General features: G+C 38.5%; 1 protein-coding gene across 1 annotated transcript; it reads left to right on the forward strand.

Annotated features, from left to right (window-relative positions):
• The first annotated feature begins 8,445 nt into the window (after positions 1-8,445).
• On the forward strand, positions 8,446-17,533 carry LOC107823054 (CRC domain-containing protein TSO1). Its single transcript, XM_075251334.1, has 11 exons — positions 8,446-8,817; positions 10,620-10,765; positions 10,877-11,432; positions 11,520-11,675; positions 13,037-13,701; positions 13,786-13,860; positions 13,936-14,122; positions 14,204-14,302; positions 14,385-14,451; positions 16,058-16,220; positions 16,345-17,533. The coding sequence occupies exons 1-11, from the start codon at positions 8,749-8,751 to the stop codon at positions 17,048-17,050; spliced, it is 2,889 nt and encodes a 962-aa protein (XP_075107435.1). The 5' UTR covers positions 8,446-8,748; the 3' UTR covers positions 17,051-17,533.
• Positions 17,534-17,919: the final 386 nt, after the last annotated feature.

Here is a 17,919-nt window from a genome sequence, read left to right on the forward strand (position 1 = left end):
CGTGTTGCAATTAATCTTACAAAATACAAAAATAAGTACGCCGTGTGTAATCAGGCCGTAGTCCGGTTTTAAGAGAAAACTCACAAAAATACGCAACTTTTACTCTAGGCTGTGGTTTAACCATTTTAAAATTCTATATATGTGTGTCATTTGTTGTAGGTGTTACCCAATATGTGTATAAGTTTATGTTAATTTTTTACATTGTTTTGGGAATTTTTGTTAATTTGTTGAATTAAAAGGGAAGGGAAAATAGGTTTGGGCCCAAGAAATAAAACAAAAATAGGCCCAAACCAGCACTCAAGTCCAGTTCAAATCCGGCCTGCCCAAGCACCAATTCAAACGACGCCGTTTCAAGCAAGTCGATCTGAGCCGTCTAAACCCCTTGATCCAACGGTCCACATCCGCACCCGTAACCCGACCTGTTTAGCCGGTCTAACCCAACCCACCACTTAAACCCAAACGACCCCGTTCTAATGCCAAACGACCTCGTCTCACCCCTCACCATCAGATCCCAGCCGTTGAGATCAGATGATCTAACGGCCTGGATCCAATCCTCTACGCCGTATATAAACCTTCCCTCACACCCCACACCCCCTATCCGAACCCCCCTTCACTCATCTCCTTCCCCAAGCCTTGAACCCCCAAACCCTAGCAGCCGCCCTGATATCCTTTTCACCAGAACCCGGCGGCATGAACGCCGGTGACCACCCCCTTCACACCCCTGAAACATCTAACCACCCTGAGCACGAATCCACTAACCATGTACCTCGAATCACCTCCCATCGTCTCGAATCTGGATTTGAAGATTCGAGACAAAACTCGATTTATACCAAACCTCACCATATTCGTACCAGACAATCCCCTGACCTCCCTTGTGACCAAACCAAGCTTGGTTTGGTCCGAATCTACCCACAACTCCTAAAAAACCAGATCTGAAGATCCAAAACCTAGAACACGAGTAGCCTTGGAATCCGGCCGGTCTTGACAGGGGTTTGAGGTCTAATAGACCTTAACCAAGGTGTTCTCATGTAAGAACACCCTGGTTAAAGTTTGTTCGGCCTCAAATGGTCAAAGTTGAGTCAGATTTGGGTCAGTTTGGTTTAAACATTTTTTGGTAAGTTTTTCTTTTCCTTTTTGTTTTATTCAACTGCTAATTAAGTTGTTAGCATGCTTTGTTGTGATTGTTTGTTATTGTTTGATAGTTTTCTTAATTTCTTTCATCTCTGTCAAAGACCTTTTATTTGGTCGATTGTTTTCTGTGTATGCTCTGAATGTATTCTGTGGTATACATGATCGTCAATTAAATTAGTCGTCAAATGAGTTAATTCATATAGGCTCCCAGTGATTGAACAAAGTTGTCTGAAGTCATTCGGGACTCTGTACGTGTTGTTTACATGAACAATTGATTGTTATGTGTTACGATTAATATAGTCGAGTCGATGTATGTCGTCAATTAGTTTCAGTCATTAATGGTAACAACTTGATCCGTGTTGTTTATTGCTGCTGTGATCGTATTTGAATTCAATTAGGAACTGAGTGTGTTGCCTGAGATTTGTTCGAATTGAATCAAAAACATTTGAGGGTGTGTTATAGTTGCAGTCCAGGCTGTGTGTTTTTTTATGGATAACATGTTCTCTTGGCTTAAACTGTGGGCAGCATATGTATGATTAGCTTTAAGGAATTAAAATAATTGGACAGCATGTGCTGTCAGATTATATTCCTGCTGCTCATACTTTGGCTAAATAAATAAGGGATTAGGACACTTTGACAACAAAAAGAGAGAGGGGCTGTCAGGGATTTCATGGGAGTTTTGTTATTTAAAATAAGTGAGTGGAAAAACAACAGGGAGGGGGAATTCTGAGTTGTCCAGCAGGCTGTAAAGTGCTGAGGTTAGGCTATAAGAAGGGGGATTCTTTTGGGAGCCAAGAAAAGAAGAGGTTCTTATGAAAAAAAAACTGAAAGAAAGAGACATAAATTCAGAGGATATTGTGACCAAACATTGTCTGTAAACTACATAAGAATTCACATTTGGTCAAGCTGTCTTGGCCAAGTTCTGTTGCTTGCCCTGATTGAGCTGCTTGTGATTGTTGAACTGCTGGTGTTGCTGCATTGAATACTCTGTTATTTCTGTTGGTTCGTTACTCTGGTTCTGGGATTGTTTGTTTGTTGCTCGACTGCTCTTGAGCTTCATCATTGTTGGTTGGTTGTTGTTGCTGTGTTGTTGCTGTGTGTCTGTTGTTGCTGTGTTTGTTGCAATACTACTCAGCTGATCATTCCTTTCTTCCCTTGCTTTCCTTACCAGGTACACAATTACACTACCAATGTAACTCGAAAGTTTGAGCAATGAGTATAAAAGAGAAGATCTGCAGATGTTTATATATACATAGACTATTATGTTAGGCCTCATGTAATGTATAATAGTTTACGTTCTTGTTTTGGACACTGGAGATAGTCCTCATGCCTAATAAATGTCAATATATGGTAGTCGGATGTTAGACTGTGTATATAGGTTGGTGATAAAAGTATGCCCAATGCAATAGGTTGTACCTTAGATTTAGCTTAATGGTGTAGTATAATTCTATAATGTATGCCAAGCATGAAAATCGTACACTAACTAGTTAAGTTCTTTCCCTTATGAAAAACTGCTTCATATAACTGGTAAACCATGTTTTAAGACAAAGAACACAAAGTTTGCAATCTCAACCTCACGAAGGTCGAGCCCAGGTCGAAACAGACCAAGCAGGCCTGCATCGAACAAACAATGGCCCAGGTCTGGTCCATCACGCATGGGCTGGATTTGGGCCCTTAAATTTGCTCGGCTGACTGTGTACGTGGCCGTGCTACTGATTTTGCGCAAACACTCGGAATTCTGTTATAGATAACTTGCAAGCATGTAATTAACTAGGGCTATCTACTGTTTTCAATTAGTAGAGACAAACGCGACAAGAAAGGTAGTTGCTATAGGATATCCTTTTAAAATAAGAACGAGATGAGCCTCGACAAAAGTAAAGAAAAACGCACAAATTGCGGGGCCCTCGTTAAATGTATATATATATTGAAGCATTCAGTCCCTAAGGTGGGTCGTTTAGCAAATCTCACGACCTCCCGGAATAATAACACGATAGTCTCTTTAAGCGCGTATTTAATAATTTTACCTTCTTGAATTCGGGTGCGCATTTATGTGACCCAAATCCAAATCTCGACGGATTCGAAATGTGTTTCTAATCACGGGTACATTGATTGTGACGTGGTTCGAGATGCGTGTCCATGACGTCGCAAATTCCTTTTAAAAAACAAGAATGAGACGAGCCTCGACAAACAAAATGTACAAAAGTTGCGGGGCCCTCTAATGTATGTATATATCAAAGTATTTAGAATTCGGGATGTGCCGTTTAACGAATTTTTACGACCTTCCTCAAAATAACAAGACGCTAGTTGCTTTAGGCGTGCCTCTAATAATTTATTTTCCTTAATTCGGGTGCACATTTATGTGACCCAAATCCAAATCTCAACCGAGTCGAGATATATCGATAGCCACGGGTGTATTGATGTAACGTGGTTCGAGATATGTTTTCACGACGTTGCAATTCTCGTAAAATAATAATAACGACAAAAGCGGTTAAAAGTTAAAATTTGCACATATGATCAATTTGTATAAAATCAGATAATCAAGCCGAATACAACAGTTGAGCGACCGTGCTAGAACCATGGAATTCGGGAATGCCTAACACCTTCTCCCGGGTTAACAGAATTCCTTATCCGGATTTCTGGTACGCAGGCTATAATATAGAGTCATTCTTTTCCTCGATTCGGGATTAAAATTGGTGACTTGGGACACCCTAAATCTCCCAAGTGGCGACTCTGAAATAATTAAACCAACCCCGTTTCGATTGTCCTTTAATTGGAAAAAACTCCGTTGCGCCCTCGCGGGTACGTAAAAAGGAGGTGTGACACTACTCGACCGAGGTCAGGCTTGGCACCTACTGGGTACCGCTGTGGTGTACTCATGCCCTTTCCTGAACATGTTTTCCATGTGCATATCCAGGTACTAGCTATCAGTCTTGAGTCTAGCTGTATGGTTGCTGCTTCAGGAGACTTCAAGGTACTTCTACCCGCGTCCGCAGACCTCAGAGTCCCCTTCTATCCCCTATGTTCATTTTCTTCTTTTCCATAGAAATGATGTATAAAATAGTTAGGACTTCTTAGAAGATTGTGACATTGCGACATTCCGGGTTTTGGGAAAGGTGATTATTTTATATGCCAAGCGGCATCGTTTCTGCTTATTAACTATATTCATTAGTTGTTATCTTTGTGTTTTTATTTTATTTCCGCAATATTAGGCTTACCTAGTCGTAGAGACTAGGTGTCGTGATGACAGTTCACGGAGGGGAAAACTTGGGCCGTGACAAAAATCCAGCAGCCTCAAAAGGCATCTTCGCGAACGCGTGAATTCCTTCGCGTTCGCGAAGAACAAAACCAAACACCAACAACCAACAATAACAAAATCATCCCAACTTGGTCGGAAACTACTCCAAAACACACCTGAGGCCCCCGGGACCCTGTCCATTCATACTAACCATTACCATAACATAACATGGACCTGCTCGATACCTCAAATCACATCAAACAACATCCAAATTATGAATTGACGATCAAATTTCTTCTATAAACTTTCAAACTTCGACGAATGCATCCGAACCCTATCAAAATATTTCGGAGTGACGCCAAACTTTGCGCACAAGTCACAAATCATGATACGAACCTATTCCAAGGCTCATAACTCCAAACAGACATCGATTACATCAAAATCCACCTCAAACCAAACTTATGAGATTCTAGAACTTTCAAAATGCCAACTTTCTACAATAAGAGCCCAAATGATCCCAGACCACCCGATACTCAATCCGAACATACGTCCATGTTCAAAATCATCAAATGAACCTATTGAGACATTCAAATCCCGATTCCTAGGTCGTTTATTCAAAAGTCAAACCTTGGTCAATTCTTCCAACTTAAAGCTTCCAAAATTAGAATTTTCTTTCTAAATAAACTCCGAACTTCCCGAAATTTAATTTCGACCACATGTACAAGTCATAATACCTGAAGTGAAGCTACTCAAGGCCTCAAATCACTGAACGATGTGCTAGAGCTCAAAACGACCGATTGGATCGTTACAAGGTACATTCTTCCAATGACATCACCTTCTATCCCTGAATCTTGAAACTTTACTTGTAAGTTTTTCATATATCTTTTTTCTACTGTATTAAAGAAAATTCCCCCCTTTGCTAATTTTTATTTCTCTTATTTCAGCCACCCGTTAGGTTCCACCATCGGTTCAAATCCTAACCCAATGGGAATAGAAGATCTTAGACATTTTCACACCAGGTTCTCGTAGGTGGAAAGAAATTTTATCCAAGTTTAATTGGAAGACCAAGAACCATGGTAAGTAAAACTTCTATTTTCCCTTTTCCCTTTCCTGACCCTGCTTTACAATGCGCAGGCCTTCCAAAGGGGTCTTCTATTTGCCCTGTTGTTGAGGTTTCCCACGACCCAACGGTGGCCCATTAACAAATTCGAGCAATCCTTGACCGGAAGAGGGCTCGTGATGCCACTCTTGCTTCCTATGAAAGTCCATCCTCCATGAGTCCCCAGCCTAAGGATAAAAAAACCAAAAGAAAGTGTACCTCAATGGTTGAGACTCAAGAGTAGCCTTCGACAAAAGAAGCTCCAACCGGACCAACCACAGTGGTACTTGACGAAGAAGAAACTGATGGCAATTAAGTGGTTTGTCTTTAAAGGTTAAGAAGATTAAGTGATTTGTCTTTAAAGGTTAGAAACTCCCTAAGATGACCATGCAACCTCTTTATGAAAATGCCAACAATCCCAAAATATGTGGCCATGCGTTTCATGGAATTCACACCATATATTAGGATTTCTTTGACTAGGATCCAACCGAATTGGTTTCAGAAATATAGCCTTCTTGTTTCTCATAGCTGAAACTAGTTCTACCAAGCGAATATTGAAGTCGTAATCGGATAACCGGGGTATACTGAATCTCGAGACCCTAATGGTTCCTTCTTATGTAACGTACTGCTACTCCGGCCATAATCATCCTTTCTATTCGATATGACCATGTCTGATGATTGAAAACCTTTATTTCCACGCCCATCAACCTTTTCATAAGGCTGAAAATGAACCTGGGAAGACCTCCCATCTGCATCGAAATCAATTTTGAACTTTTCCTAATTCCGATTACGATTGCGACCTTTGGAAGATAGCGAAGAACAAAATTTATCATCTTCAATTCTGATTTTTGATTCATAACGCCTGTCCATATGGTTGCTTGAAACTCCAATAAGTTCTCCTTCAATTTTCTGGAGGCATAAAAACTTAAATTATTAAGAACTTTGGTGAACGGATCAGTTGCCCACTCATCCGTTACTGCCGATAATAACATCCTCTCCTTTTGAAACCAGATTACGAACTCTCGTGACAATTCAAATTCCCCTTGATCGATTATGAATATGTTTGCTTTCCCAACTTGGACTTTCCTCGCCCCAGCATGAGTTTTAATGAAAGAATCTGCAAATATTTCAAAGCCAATCGAATGCTCAGGTAAAAGAGAATACCATGTTAAAGCACCCTTTGTTAGGGTTTAGCCAAATTTCTTCAGCGGGGCATATTCGATTTCATGAGGAGCCAAATCATTTCCCTTTATAGCCATAGTGTAAGTTGTGATATGCTCTTGTGGTTCTGAAGTTCCATCATACTTCGGGATATCAGGCATCTTGAATCTTTTTGGAAACAACTCCGGGGCCTGCACTTGGTTTAAATGGAAACTATGTGTATTTCTTCGAATTCGGACCCTTCAATACTAGTGGTGCTCGCGGGATCTGATCCATATGAACGTGTCATTCTTTAGCATTTTGATCCATCCAATCATTTATTTCTCTCATAAATCTCATGAGTTCGGTTTGAAAGGAATCATTTGGGTTGTAATTCTCGGATCCACTACCCACACGACTTGCTTGATTTTTATTAAAACCAAACTCCTCCCTTGAAGCGACGTTCCCAGTTCTTTGAGCTGTTTGATTTGCAGGCACCCTGAAAGGGGCTTTAACTCTTCTATTGGAATTATTGGAAGCAACCGAAAGTGTTTGCTGAAGTTCAGTCATTATCCATTCTTGTTTTGAGAGATGGTTCATAATCTCCCTTTTGTGTTGCTTTCAAAACTTTTACTATTTCAACAACAGGTTCATCGTCCATATCATCAAAAGTTGGACCTCTCACATGACGAGGGTTTCGTTCCTCGTAAACTGGAGTTGTCTTATCTCCTTCGTTGCGAGTTTCACTAGTTGAATCAGCACGATGGAACATATCTTCATGCTCGTTATTTGTTCCAGTATTGAAAGATTTGTTCACATCGTTAGCTGCCAAAATCTGATTTTTGTTATTGACTAAAGAAAAGTGTCAAAATGCATTAGTAACACATGAATGGATCAAAGTAGTAACACAATTGTCTATGCTCACGATGGACGCCAAATTGTTTACCCGTCAAACGATACAGTTAAATTTGTAACATGATTTATAGATACATGAATTAATTTGATCCAAGAATATAAAATAACTAAGAACAGAAATAAATTGATTAAACTAATTTGAACAAAAAATAAGCATGATTTTAGGATGAGCCTATGCGGAAGTAATAATAAGAACAATATATAAAACAAAAAGGAAGAAATTTGTTAATAGAGTAAGAGCAGATTTTGCCTTTTGTGTACAAATATTTTTTCGTATCCAACAATGAATACAATTTCTCCTATTTATAGCTCAATTTGGGGAAACAAGATCCCCAAATTGAGCTCTTCTTTAATATGAATAAAACCCTTTTGATGGCTGAATAACGGTTGTGCATTATTTTATTTTTTTTATAACGGCTGCTCATTGAATGCTGTCTCTTCCAACCGACATCTTCCTTTCAGATCTTCGTCCCCGGTTCCAATGTCTTCGGAACTTACTCAGTACCGGTCACATGTTCGTAACCGGTGCTAGCTATTTGCTGATTCATATCTTACTTGTCGTTACTTCCACGTGTCAACTCGTCGAGCATCCATCTGTCGTTTTATCAATTTTACCCTATACAATTATATACTTGGTAATTAATAATAAAGGGTTATATGATGATTATAAATGGATTATTACACATTGATTGATACTTACATTTAAGAGTGCATGTTAGTCATTAGACAATTTAATCTTCGTCTTATCAATACACATATTGTTCTTTCATATTATCAAAGAATACAAAATATTTTTGCATAACTTAATGTATGTATTATTTAATATCATCACCCAAAAGCTGTATTAGTTATGGTGATAATTATTTTCTCCTTATGCAATCAATCAAATACTATATTACCTTGAGCGAGATTTTATGTTGTGATTAATTGCTCCAATACCAAAACCGAACCATCCCTACAAGTTTCGTGAAAGTGGTAAGAAGGGCCGAACCACATGACTTGGGCTTAAACCTACCAGCTAGCCTACATGTGTACGTTTGTTTTTTCACCCTAAAAATGGTTTTCCCGCCTAAGCCACCGTTACTATTTTCATGCCATATTTTCCGGTAAGATATCTTTATCATGTCCAGAGTGACTTTCCAAAGTTCTCAGGAGATCAACGAGAAATAATAAAAGGAGAAATGCACAAAAAATATTACTGCTATTTGAGAAGTAGGGGTTAGTCAAAATGGACTCCCCTGAACCTTCCTCAAAGACCGCTACCATTAACTCTACAATCAACCCCACACATGCCGAAGTAATTTCTATACCTTTTTCTTTGATTATAAGGATATATGTATGCGCTACATTTTACGTTTTCTGTCCAACTGGATTTAATTTATGAGCGGTTATTGGATCTTAGTCTGATTTACTTTTCGTTTGTTTGTTTTTTGATAGTTTGGGGTAACATGTATTTGTAAGGTGCAATTTAGTTTCAATTGGGTTGACTTTGGTCAAGGCTTTTTCTGAAATTTGTTGACTTCAATTTTTTTTAAAGAATTAGTTGGATTTAAGGGTTTCTTGTTAAGTTGAAGTTGAGTGCAAATTACTCTCAAGTGGGTTGAGGCATTTCTGTAGAAATTTTTTAAATTAAGGTCTGGTTTTAGTTTTTTTTTTTTAAAGTAAAAAAAAAAGAATTTCTTTGAATTGTTGTTTTCTTTTGGTTTTTGAGTTATTTGTTATGTGGTTTTCCACTTGGTGTTCGGTACCAACGGCCAATCAAAATTCATGCCACGTAAGGCCCATTAAAAGGGGAAGTGCTCCCTATCAGTTTTTTCGCCATTCCCAGGTCTTGAACTCGATAGTTTTTTGTCTTACTTTTAAGTGGGTTGAAGCCTTTTAAAGAAGTTGAATTGCGAGGTTTGGGGTTTAGGATTTTTTTTTTCAATTTGTTATCTTTTTTAGTTTCAGATAATTTGGTGTAATGAGTTTTGCTAAGTTGAAGTAGGAGACTAAGCATTTTCATGTGGCCTTTGTTTGGGATGGGATTCTCTATTTGTTTTGGGTTGAATATTTGAGTTCTAGGTATTTGTTGGAGGTATATGCCAGAGTTTACATTCTGACTATTGGATTTGATTGATGTTAAGTTTGGATCGAAGACTAATCTTGAATGCTTTGGATTATCTTGTTTAATGTGATTTTGTAGAGTTGAGGTTGTGTACGACTGTATGATGTGATTCAATTGGGTAGATATATTTCCTTACTCAATTTTATTGAATTTTGATGTCCGGCTCTTGAATGGTTGATTTTAATGATGCGAGTTTCTATTCGTTATCGTGTCTGGGGTTCGATTACTGCTTTCCATTGAGGGTTGTTAACTCTCCCTAATTGTCTGAGAGATGGGTTATTTGTCTCTTTATAAGGTTTTGAGCAATCCTCACCTCTGAGCTAGCTTTTGGGCTATTATGATCCCGTTTCTTATCATGGTATCTGAGCCAAGCTCTTCCCTGTTATCGTTTGTCCCTATGTTGGACCCCCATATTATGTTTTCCACCTCCAGTTGGCAGGCTTGTCTTGTGGGAGGGTGTCAAGCCTTTGACATTGTTGAGTAAGGTTATTTGTCTCCTTATATGGTCTTGCGTAATCCTCATCTCATGAGCTAGCTTTTGTGGTTGAGTTATAGACCTTCCGGTCCATTTCTTAATAAAGGTGATTCTCTATTATTTTGGGTTTACTGAGAAATTCAATGCCAAGCTATAAGATTGTAGCAGTATTTGTTTATGCATAGTTTGTTTATGGTAAAAAATGAAGAAGGTATATGGCTGCATCTTAGTTTTTGCATGCGCCTCTGCTTTCCGCTTGCTCCCTGTGTTCTGTTATTGGTTATGAAAGATATTTTGGGTTCAGCTTTGATCTTGTTGGCTATTCATGTTCTCCTTTTCTGCTTCAGGCAATGGTTTGATATCATTAGTTACTTTTCTTTACCCTTGTCACAACTACTCGAATTTTGTGAACTACTTGAAACAGTTTCTAGATGACGGGTGCATGATGGCTGCTCTCAGGAATGAGTTTCTTTTCATCCTTCAATGCATTTCTCTTACTCTTTTATTTTGTTCTCAGGACTCACCTGTCTTCAGTTATATTAGCAACCTCTCTCCCATACAACCTGTCAAGGCCGCTCCAGTTGTGCAAGGTTTCCCAGGGCTGAATTCTCCTCCTCTTTTATTTACCTCACCTCGAGTTAGTGCACATAGTCGATTGAGAAGGTGATATAAGACTGTCTTTAAGAGTCTTCTTATTTATGATGTTGATAAAAATATGCTATTCATTCCCGTCAGGCAAAAACTAACTATTTCAGAACCTTAAACTTATCTCAGGAGCCAGTTTCCTCAACTATCCAGTGAAGTGTTTTCTGGGAAGAATGAGGATAATAACAATGCTATCACAGATTCAGATGGCAATGGAGCATCTGTTTCTCAATTGAGAAGTGAACTAAGCCCTTCTGTTCAGAAAGTATCTGATAATAACATATCTGTGCCCGATGAAAGTGGGAGTCTCATAAGATGTGTGGATGAGTTCTTAGTTGATGTTTCGAATTCAGAGTCTGCTAATCCTTCAAATTCAACTAATCCCAGCCCAAAAGTAGCTGATAATATTCCTCAATCACCAAATAGTGCAGCGGAATCTGTTGCTGATTTTGCAAGTAAGGATGCAAGAAAAGACGAGATTCCAAAAGATGCTGCCCGTGTTGTTGTAGAGCAAGCTGAAGAGGAGAATAAGGGAAAGTCTTCATCTGATCAGAAAGATAATGGGATTTACAATACCAGTACTGATTCTGATCTGCCATCTCCTGATTTATGCACAAAGATTGAGCCTGACTTGCCTGCTGATAATTCATTGCATTATCATTGTAGTGACCGTCAGATGGCTCAGGTAATACCGTTTCTTTCTATTTGATTTTTTGGAGGAACTCATGTTATATGAGCTATTTATGTCATTTCAATTTTTTATGAATTGCAGCTTTCACGGGCTGACCATGCTATGTTGGATGAGGCTTCTGATATACAGACCGAACTATTGGAGAATGCACATGATTGCAGAAATGATAATGATAAGATTAACTCAATGTCAAGTGCACCAGATGAATGCATAATGCAACATGATTCTCAAACCAAGGTGTGAGATGTTCATGTTCTGATACTATTGCCCAAAATTGAACCAACATTGATAATTATGCAAATTCAGTGATATATAGGAAAAAAACTAATGTAAATCCTCTTGCAATTCACAACATTCTTATATTCCTTCGTCAACGTGCTTGCTAAACGTTTTTAATGGTCATTGGCCCATACCGAACTCACTAGATGCCTTGTCTTTTCACTTATGCTTAGTTTATTTGAGTCTTGCGATTCTGTCTATTTTACTACAAGTCACTTAAACATCAATAAGCGTATTATTATGGTTTCAGAATATGAAATGAGACATGGCTTTGTACTAATGAATGAGGTTTAAAATCATGAAGAACTTAACATTATCTTTCTTTTATAATCGAGAAATACCTCATGAGATAACTGGCCCAACTTCAGTTGGTCAGCAGGTACAAACCTTGAGACCACAAATATTCTCTTAAACGAAGGTATTCACGCTTGAATGGCGGTTCAAGATCAGTCTCATGAAAACCTTATATTCTCCGAGGAGGTTCTGAGAGTATGGGCCCACCTCTCTACCTTGCTCCCACTTAAATTCTAGGCTTAAGTTAACAGCAGGGTTTGAACTCGTTACATATGCCCTAGCCACTGAACCAAAGCCCTGGGGGCTCGTTATTGTCTCTACTTTGGACCCACTTCCATTTAAATGAGGTAAAGCTTCAGCTCCTAATACTCCTGCCCTCTAACTTGATACCTGATTTAGAATGAAGGTAACATTCATTTTTCTCCCGTCCATCTGGATTGTTGTGACTCAAGATAGCAGAAGTTATGCATACAGGCTACATTCTGTAACTGAAACTTCTCAGTATTGTGGGATCTGCTATCTATCCTTTTGCCTTTATTCTTGAAAGACGTAATGGTGCCATTGAATAGTAATTTACAATAAGTATGAAGTCTGGCCTAAGAGACTGGTGGAAAGAGTTTACCTTTTTGTTGGTAAAGGCTACCTCGTGCCAAGGCTTTTGTCATAGAATATCTTTATGCCTCCATTTTCTCGTTTCTCATATGCCATCCAGTTAGTTTATAATCCCACCGACATGACAGGATAATTTGACTGTTGCCCCTGCTAACAAGAAAAAACACATGCAACCTCATCTCACTGTCCATAAGCACCTGTTTGAAGCTGTGCAAGTGGTTTCTGAAAATTCTGCTGATGTCCCTGTTTAATTCTCTTGAGTCGTTGACTTTATGTAAACGGAAAGCACAGGAAATCCATGTTGCTTTTGAAACAGTAGTATAAGGAACTTACAAATTTTGATGACACTATTGCGTTTGATCATGATAAATGAACATATAGTTATGGCCTAAATGGTTAGAAAAAAAATGTAGGCTGGTCAACATCAAAGTGGAATACGTAGGCGTTGTCTCCAATTTGAAGATGCTCAACGGAAGATATCACCAACTAGCGTGGGTTTACAGAACGCTTCAGATGTTGTGAGCTGCTCAATACCACCTGTCAGTCCTGCTGTCATAGAGGTCATAGCATCAGGTTCATCAAATAGATCATCAACTGCAAGCAGTAGGCCATCTACCCAACTGACATCTTCTTCTGACAATTTTGGAAGCTTTGCTGTTAAAGTTCCCAAGCCATCTGGTATTGGCTTGCACTTAAATAGTATAGCTATGCAAGCTGGTTCTCGTGGTTCTCGTGCAACTGTAAGCGTGAAATCAGCTGAGAGGGGTAACTTGAGCATATCTGGGAAGAAGTTGATGTCCATGATGAGCTGTCACCCTTCTGAGAACCTAAAGAGTTGCTCGATATCTTCAAATGTGGTTGGGAGCCATTTGACTATCGGTGACAATGATGGTGAACATGAAAGTTATGGGACGAATGCAGAAAGTGCTGCCTCTTTGCATCTTAATGCTGCAAAACCTTTAAACAACACTGTGCTCTTGAAGCCAACGGAGCATACTATAAGTCACAAAAGGAAGTCTAGCTCCGAATATATCGACAGCCCTATGAACTACAATCAGTCTAGTCCCAAAAAGAAAAGGCAAGCCTGCTTGTTATATCTCCAAATAACTAGCTTAATATGTCCAATTACTTTTTTACAGAATTGTATGTTTGTGTAATTCAGGAAGAAACCCTCAGATGCCTATGATGGTGATGGCTGCAAAAGATGCAATTGTAAGAAGAGTAAATGCTTGAAACTGTAAGTTGTTTAAAATGTTTGCATCGCTGATCTTTAACATCCATTACATGTCTACTGAATTTTGTTTATCTTCAGTTATTGTGATTGCTTTGCCGCTGGAATATATTGTGCGGGGTCTTGTGCTTGTCAAGGTTGCTTCAACAGACTTGAATATGAAGACACGGTTAATGATGTGCGGCAACAAATCCAATCTCGGAATCCCCTGGCATTTTGTCCAAAAATTGTGCAGCATCCCACTGATTCCCCTGCAAGTATTCTTGGGGTATTCAACTCTTCCGAGAGCTTCTTTTATTCAGGAAGCTCAATCTCCTCATAGTTGACATATCTACTTGCAATTTTACAGGCGGAAGGAGCAAGTTTTACGCCTCCCTCTGCAAGGCACAAAAGAGGTTGTAGCTGCAAGAAGTCAATGTGTTTGAAAAAGTACTGCGAGTGCTATCAGGTACATTTCTGTCACATACCATGCATTCTAATTTGCTTTTTCTCAATTATCTAAGTTGTTTTTCCTTCTTTTATCTTAACAGGCTAATGTTGGATGTTCCAGTGGATGCCGTTGTGAAGGATGTAAAAATGTCTATGGTCTAAAGGAAGGTATTAGCAACATAACTTTTCCTGCTAACTTGCTGAGCTAAGAGTGTCTTTCCTACAAGAAAAGAACAGCCCAGCATCTTAAGTAGAACATTATCTTTCCCTATGCTTTTGACTGTCGTTACTCGTTACTCATATTTTTGTTGATGGTTCTTTGTATGTGTTGCAGTGTAGGGATTCCCGTTAGGTACATGAAATAACTAATATTTTAGATATCAAGGGATAATATTAGCAAGTAGGTACCAGACTACTTTCTTTAATGGTAGAATCTATTTCTATCACAATATAATGCTTTGAGGTTTCTGAGATAACTATAGTATTTGACAAATCTAAATGTTTAACATATGCTTTAATGTGCTTGTCTCACATTAAAAATGGTTCATTGTAAAAAATGACCATAGTAGTTAACTCTGAATATAAAATATGTTTTAATGGGCTTGTCTCATAGTAAGTGGTCAATGACTAACAATTGAATTTTTTTGTCTGATGAGAACAAAATATGTTGCTCTAAACTTCCCAAATATGGATAATACCAAATACTTGAGCTTGGCTGGTCTTACCCTTTTCTCATTGATACAAGCCCCTGTCATCAAGTCAGGTCGCTTATATAAGCTTAAACGAAGTCACTCTTTTGTTACTTCAGTCTAAGTAAAATATGTGTGATAATGAACATAGAATGCTGTATGTGATAAAAAGGTGTGTATATCATACGTAGCACAAATATGCAGGCTAAACATGGTGTCCCTCATTTTCTCTTCCTCTCCACTAGTCAGAACTATGAAATGCATATCCTAGACGTTGTATCTCAATGCACTTCGCAGAATTGGGTCTAACTAAGAGATAATTTGGAGTTTCAACTAATTCCATCCATCAAGGAAACAAGTGCAGTCCTATCCCTTGATAAGCCAGTATCACAACTCACAACTATGGTCAACTTGGTGAAGTTGACAACAAATTAAGCTGGTTCTCTTGTAAATTCAGTAATGAAGTTTTGGCTATACTAAAGTTCTTGATGATGTACTAGTTCATTGATGAATCTGATATAACTTAAGTTGGAACAGTTGAAGCATGCTTGCTTTGCCCATATAATCTAATTCTGAAGTTAGAGACATTCATATAGTATTTGCTCTATATTCCTTGGTTTGCAATGTTCCTCACAGTCTGAGCTTAGCTTTTATTCTCTCTCTCTCTCTCTACCTCGATCGAGAGAGAGAGAGAGAGAGAGAGAGAGAGAGAGAGAGAGAGAGAGAGAGAGAGAGAGAGATATTCTCTCTCTCTCAGAGAGAGAGTTCTCTTTCTTCAACCCAAAAATGAGTAGCTAAACTTTTAAAATGTGGAGTAACATTCCTTATTCAGACTAAACAAGAGAAAAAGAATTTTTATACTTCTGAAAGATAGTGTTAGTACCGCACCATTCTCCATGTTGACAATGTGTTGTATCGCAGTGATATGATTCCTTTCAAAAAAAAAAAAAAAAGAGAAAGAATCACGGTGATGTGATCAAGAGCGCTTGAGCTGCCTTATATTTTCTTTTCTTGGCCATTATGCTGTCCATTCTTTTTCTTTCTGTTCTTTATGTTTTTTTCTCTCTTTCTTTTTGTGTGTTTAGAATACGGTAAAGATTTGGTGAAAAAACATTGCATCACTGAGAGATTGGAGAAGCCAGTTGAGGAAAAGGTGGAAATGGTGACAGCTACAAGTGGGTTATTGCAAATTGATCCAAGAAATCAATGCAACTTAACTCCTCCGACACCTTCATTCCAGTGCTCAAAGTAAGATCTTTGTGACTTCTATTGCTCCATCGACTACTCAATTGATACGATTTTCTTATTTCTACTTCTGACAAATGATTTTCTTGTTTTCCTTCTTACTATTGATACCTCTATGCAACTCTAGCCGTGGGAAGAATGCATCTAAATCTTGGTTTACTTCTGGAAGATACCTTTCTTCACCTGAATCTGGTCAAGCTATTTATGGGCTGTCCCCAGCATCTCCTACAAGTTCTAAGAATCATGACATAGACCAGGAAACTACTGGTGATATTATGGATCTTGTTACCTTCGATCAGGAGTTTAATTATGGCAATGCAAAATTAGCAAATGAATTCTCACCAGGGTTTCATGTGACTGGCAATACGGATGATCTTTTGGCGCTACCAAAGTCACAAGATTTGGCAAGTAATACAGGTGGTCAACTGATTCCTCAAACTGTCCATTTCCAATCAACGTGGCCGCTATCCTGGCGTGACTCACCGATAACCCCTATGAACCAATTTGATGGGAGTGGGATGAATGCTCTGGAACTACTAAACTCTGATAAGAAGCCATATGCAATGGAAGATGACACACCCGAAATATTAAAGGACTCTTCTATGCCACAAACTGGTGTGAAAGTAAGCTCCCCAAATAAGAAGCGTATTTCTCCACCTAATCGTCATTTGAATGAGCTTGGTTCTAGCTCATCTGGAGGAGGCTTAAAAACTGGCCGGAAGTTCATATTGCGAGCTGTTCCTTCTTTCCCACCACTCACCCCATGTATCGATTCCAAAGATGTTGCCACCCATAGTGTGGACAATTCTCAAAAGGGTAGCAGCGGCAAGTAACGAATACTACAAAACTGCTAGCTAATGAGCTGGGTTAGTTATTTCGCTGTGTACTTTGACGCGCTGAAACTTGAGCAAAATTCTCACTGGAAGGCTTCTTTCTATGGGCGCATAAGCATCAAACTCATGAAGATTAATTAGTCAGAAAACTAAGTTTGTTTGATAAACGAACAAGAGACACTTCTAAGATATGAACATCCTTGCATGAATAATGTTATCTTAGAGGAAAACCATGGTGCAGCTTGATTTCATAGTCCGCGCTGTGAAGATGGGAGAGAAATCCATAGATTCCTTTGCCTTCATTTAAGGAACTCTATGATCTCCTTTGACATCCTATATTTCAGATAAAAAAATGAACCAAATTTCAGTGTAGTCGCTGCTGCTTATCATGTAGAGGAAATACTCTGTTACTTTGAACTAGAATTCAGGTTCTTTGCTTGGCCTATTTGCTGCCAAGTACAATAATTGCTTTTAGTCGACTCATATATTTGATGGCAAAAGAAGCATTGTTTACAGTTTCCTTCGGTACTACTCCCTCCGTCCCAATATGTGTGAACGTATTTGGATTTACGAAGTCAAACTAGTTGTTATTTGGCCATAATTTTTCATATGCCTTTAAAGTATTTTGAATCATTAATTATTATGACTTATAATACTTATTACATAGTTTATGAATATATAAATTTTATTTTGAAAAATTTCGAAAAATTTTATGTTTAAATATTCTGTCAAAAGTAAGAAGTTTGAATCTCAAAACGTAAAAAGTGTTACAACTTGGGTCAGGGGGAGTACTTAATTTTGTATCTCTTGCTTTTCCATATCTCTTGTCAATGGCCTTTCTTCTTTACCCAAAAGCCGTCATTGGTAGC

The sequence above is a fragment of the Nicotiana tabacum genome, chromosome 1 (assembly GCF_000715075.1).
Source record: "Nicotiana tabacum cultivar K326 chromosome 1, ASM71507v2, whole genome shotgun sequence".
Classification (NCBI taxonomy): domain Eukaryota; kingdom Viridiplantae; phylum Streptophyta; class Magnoliopsida; order Solanales; family Solanaceae; genus Nicotiana; species Nicotiana tabacum.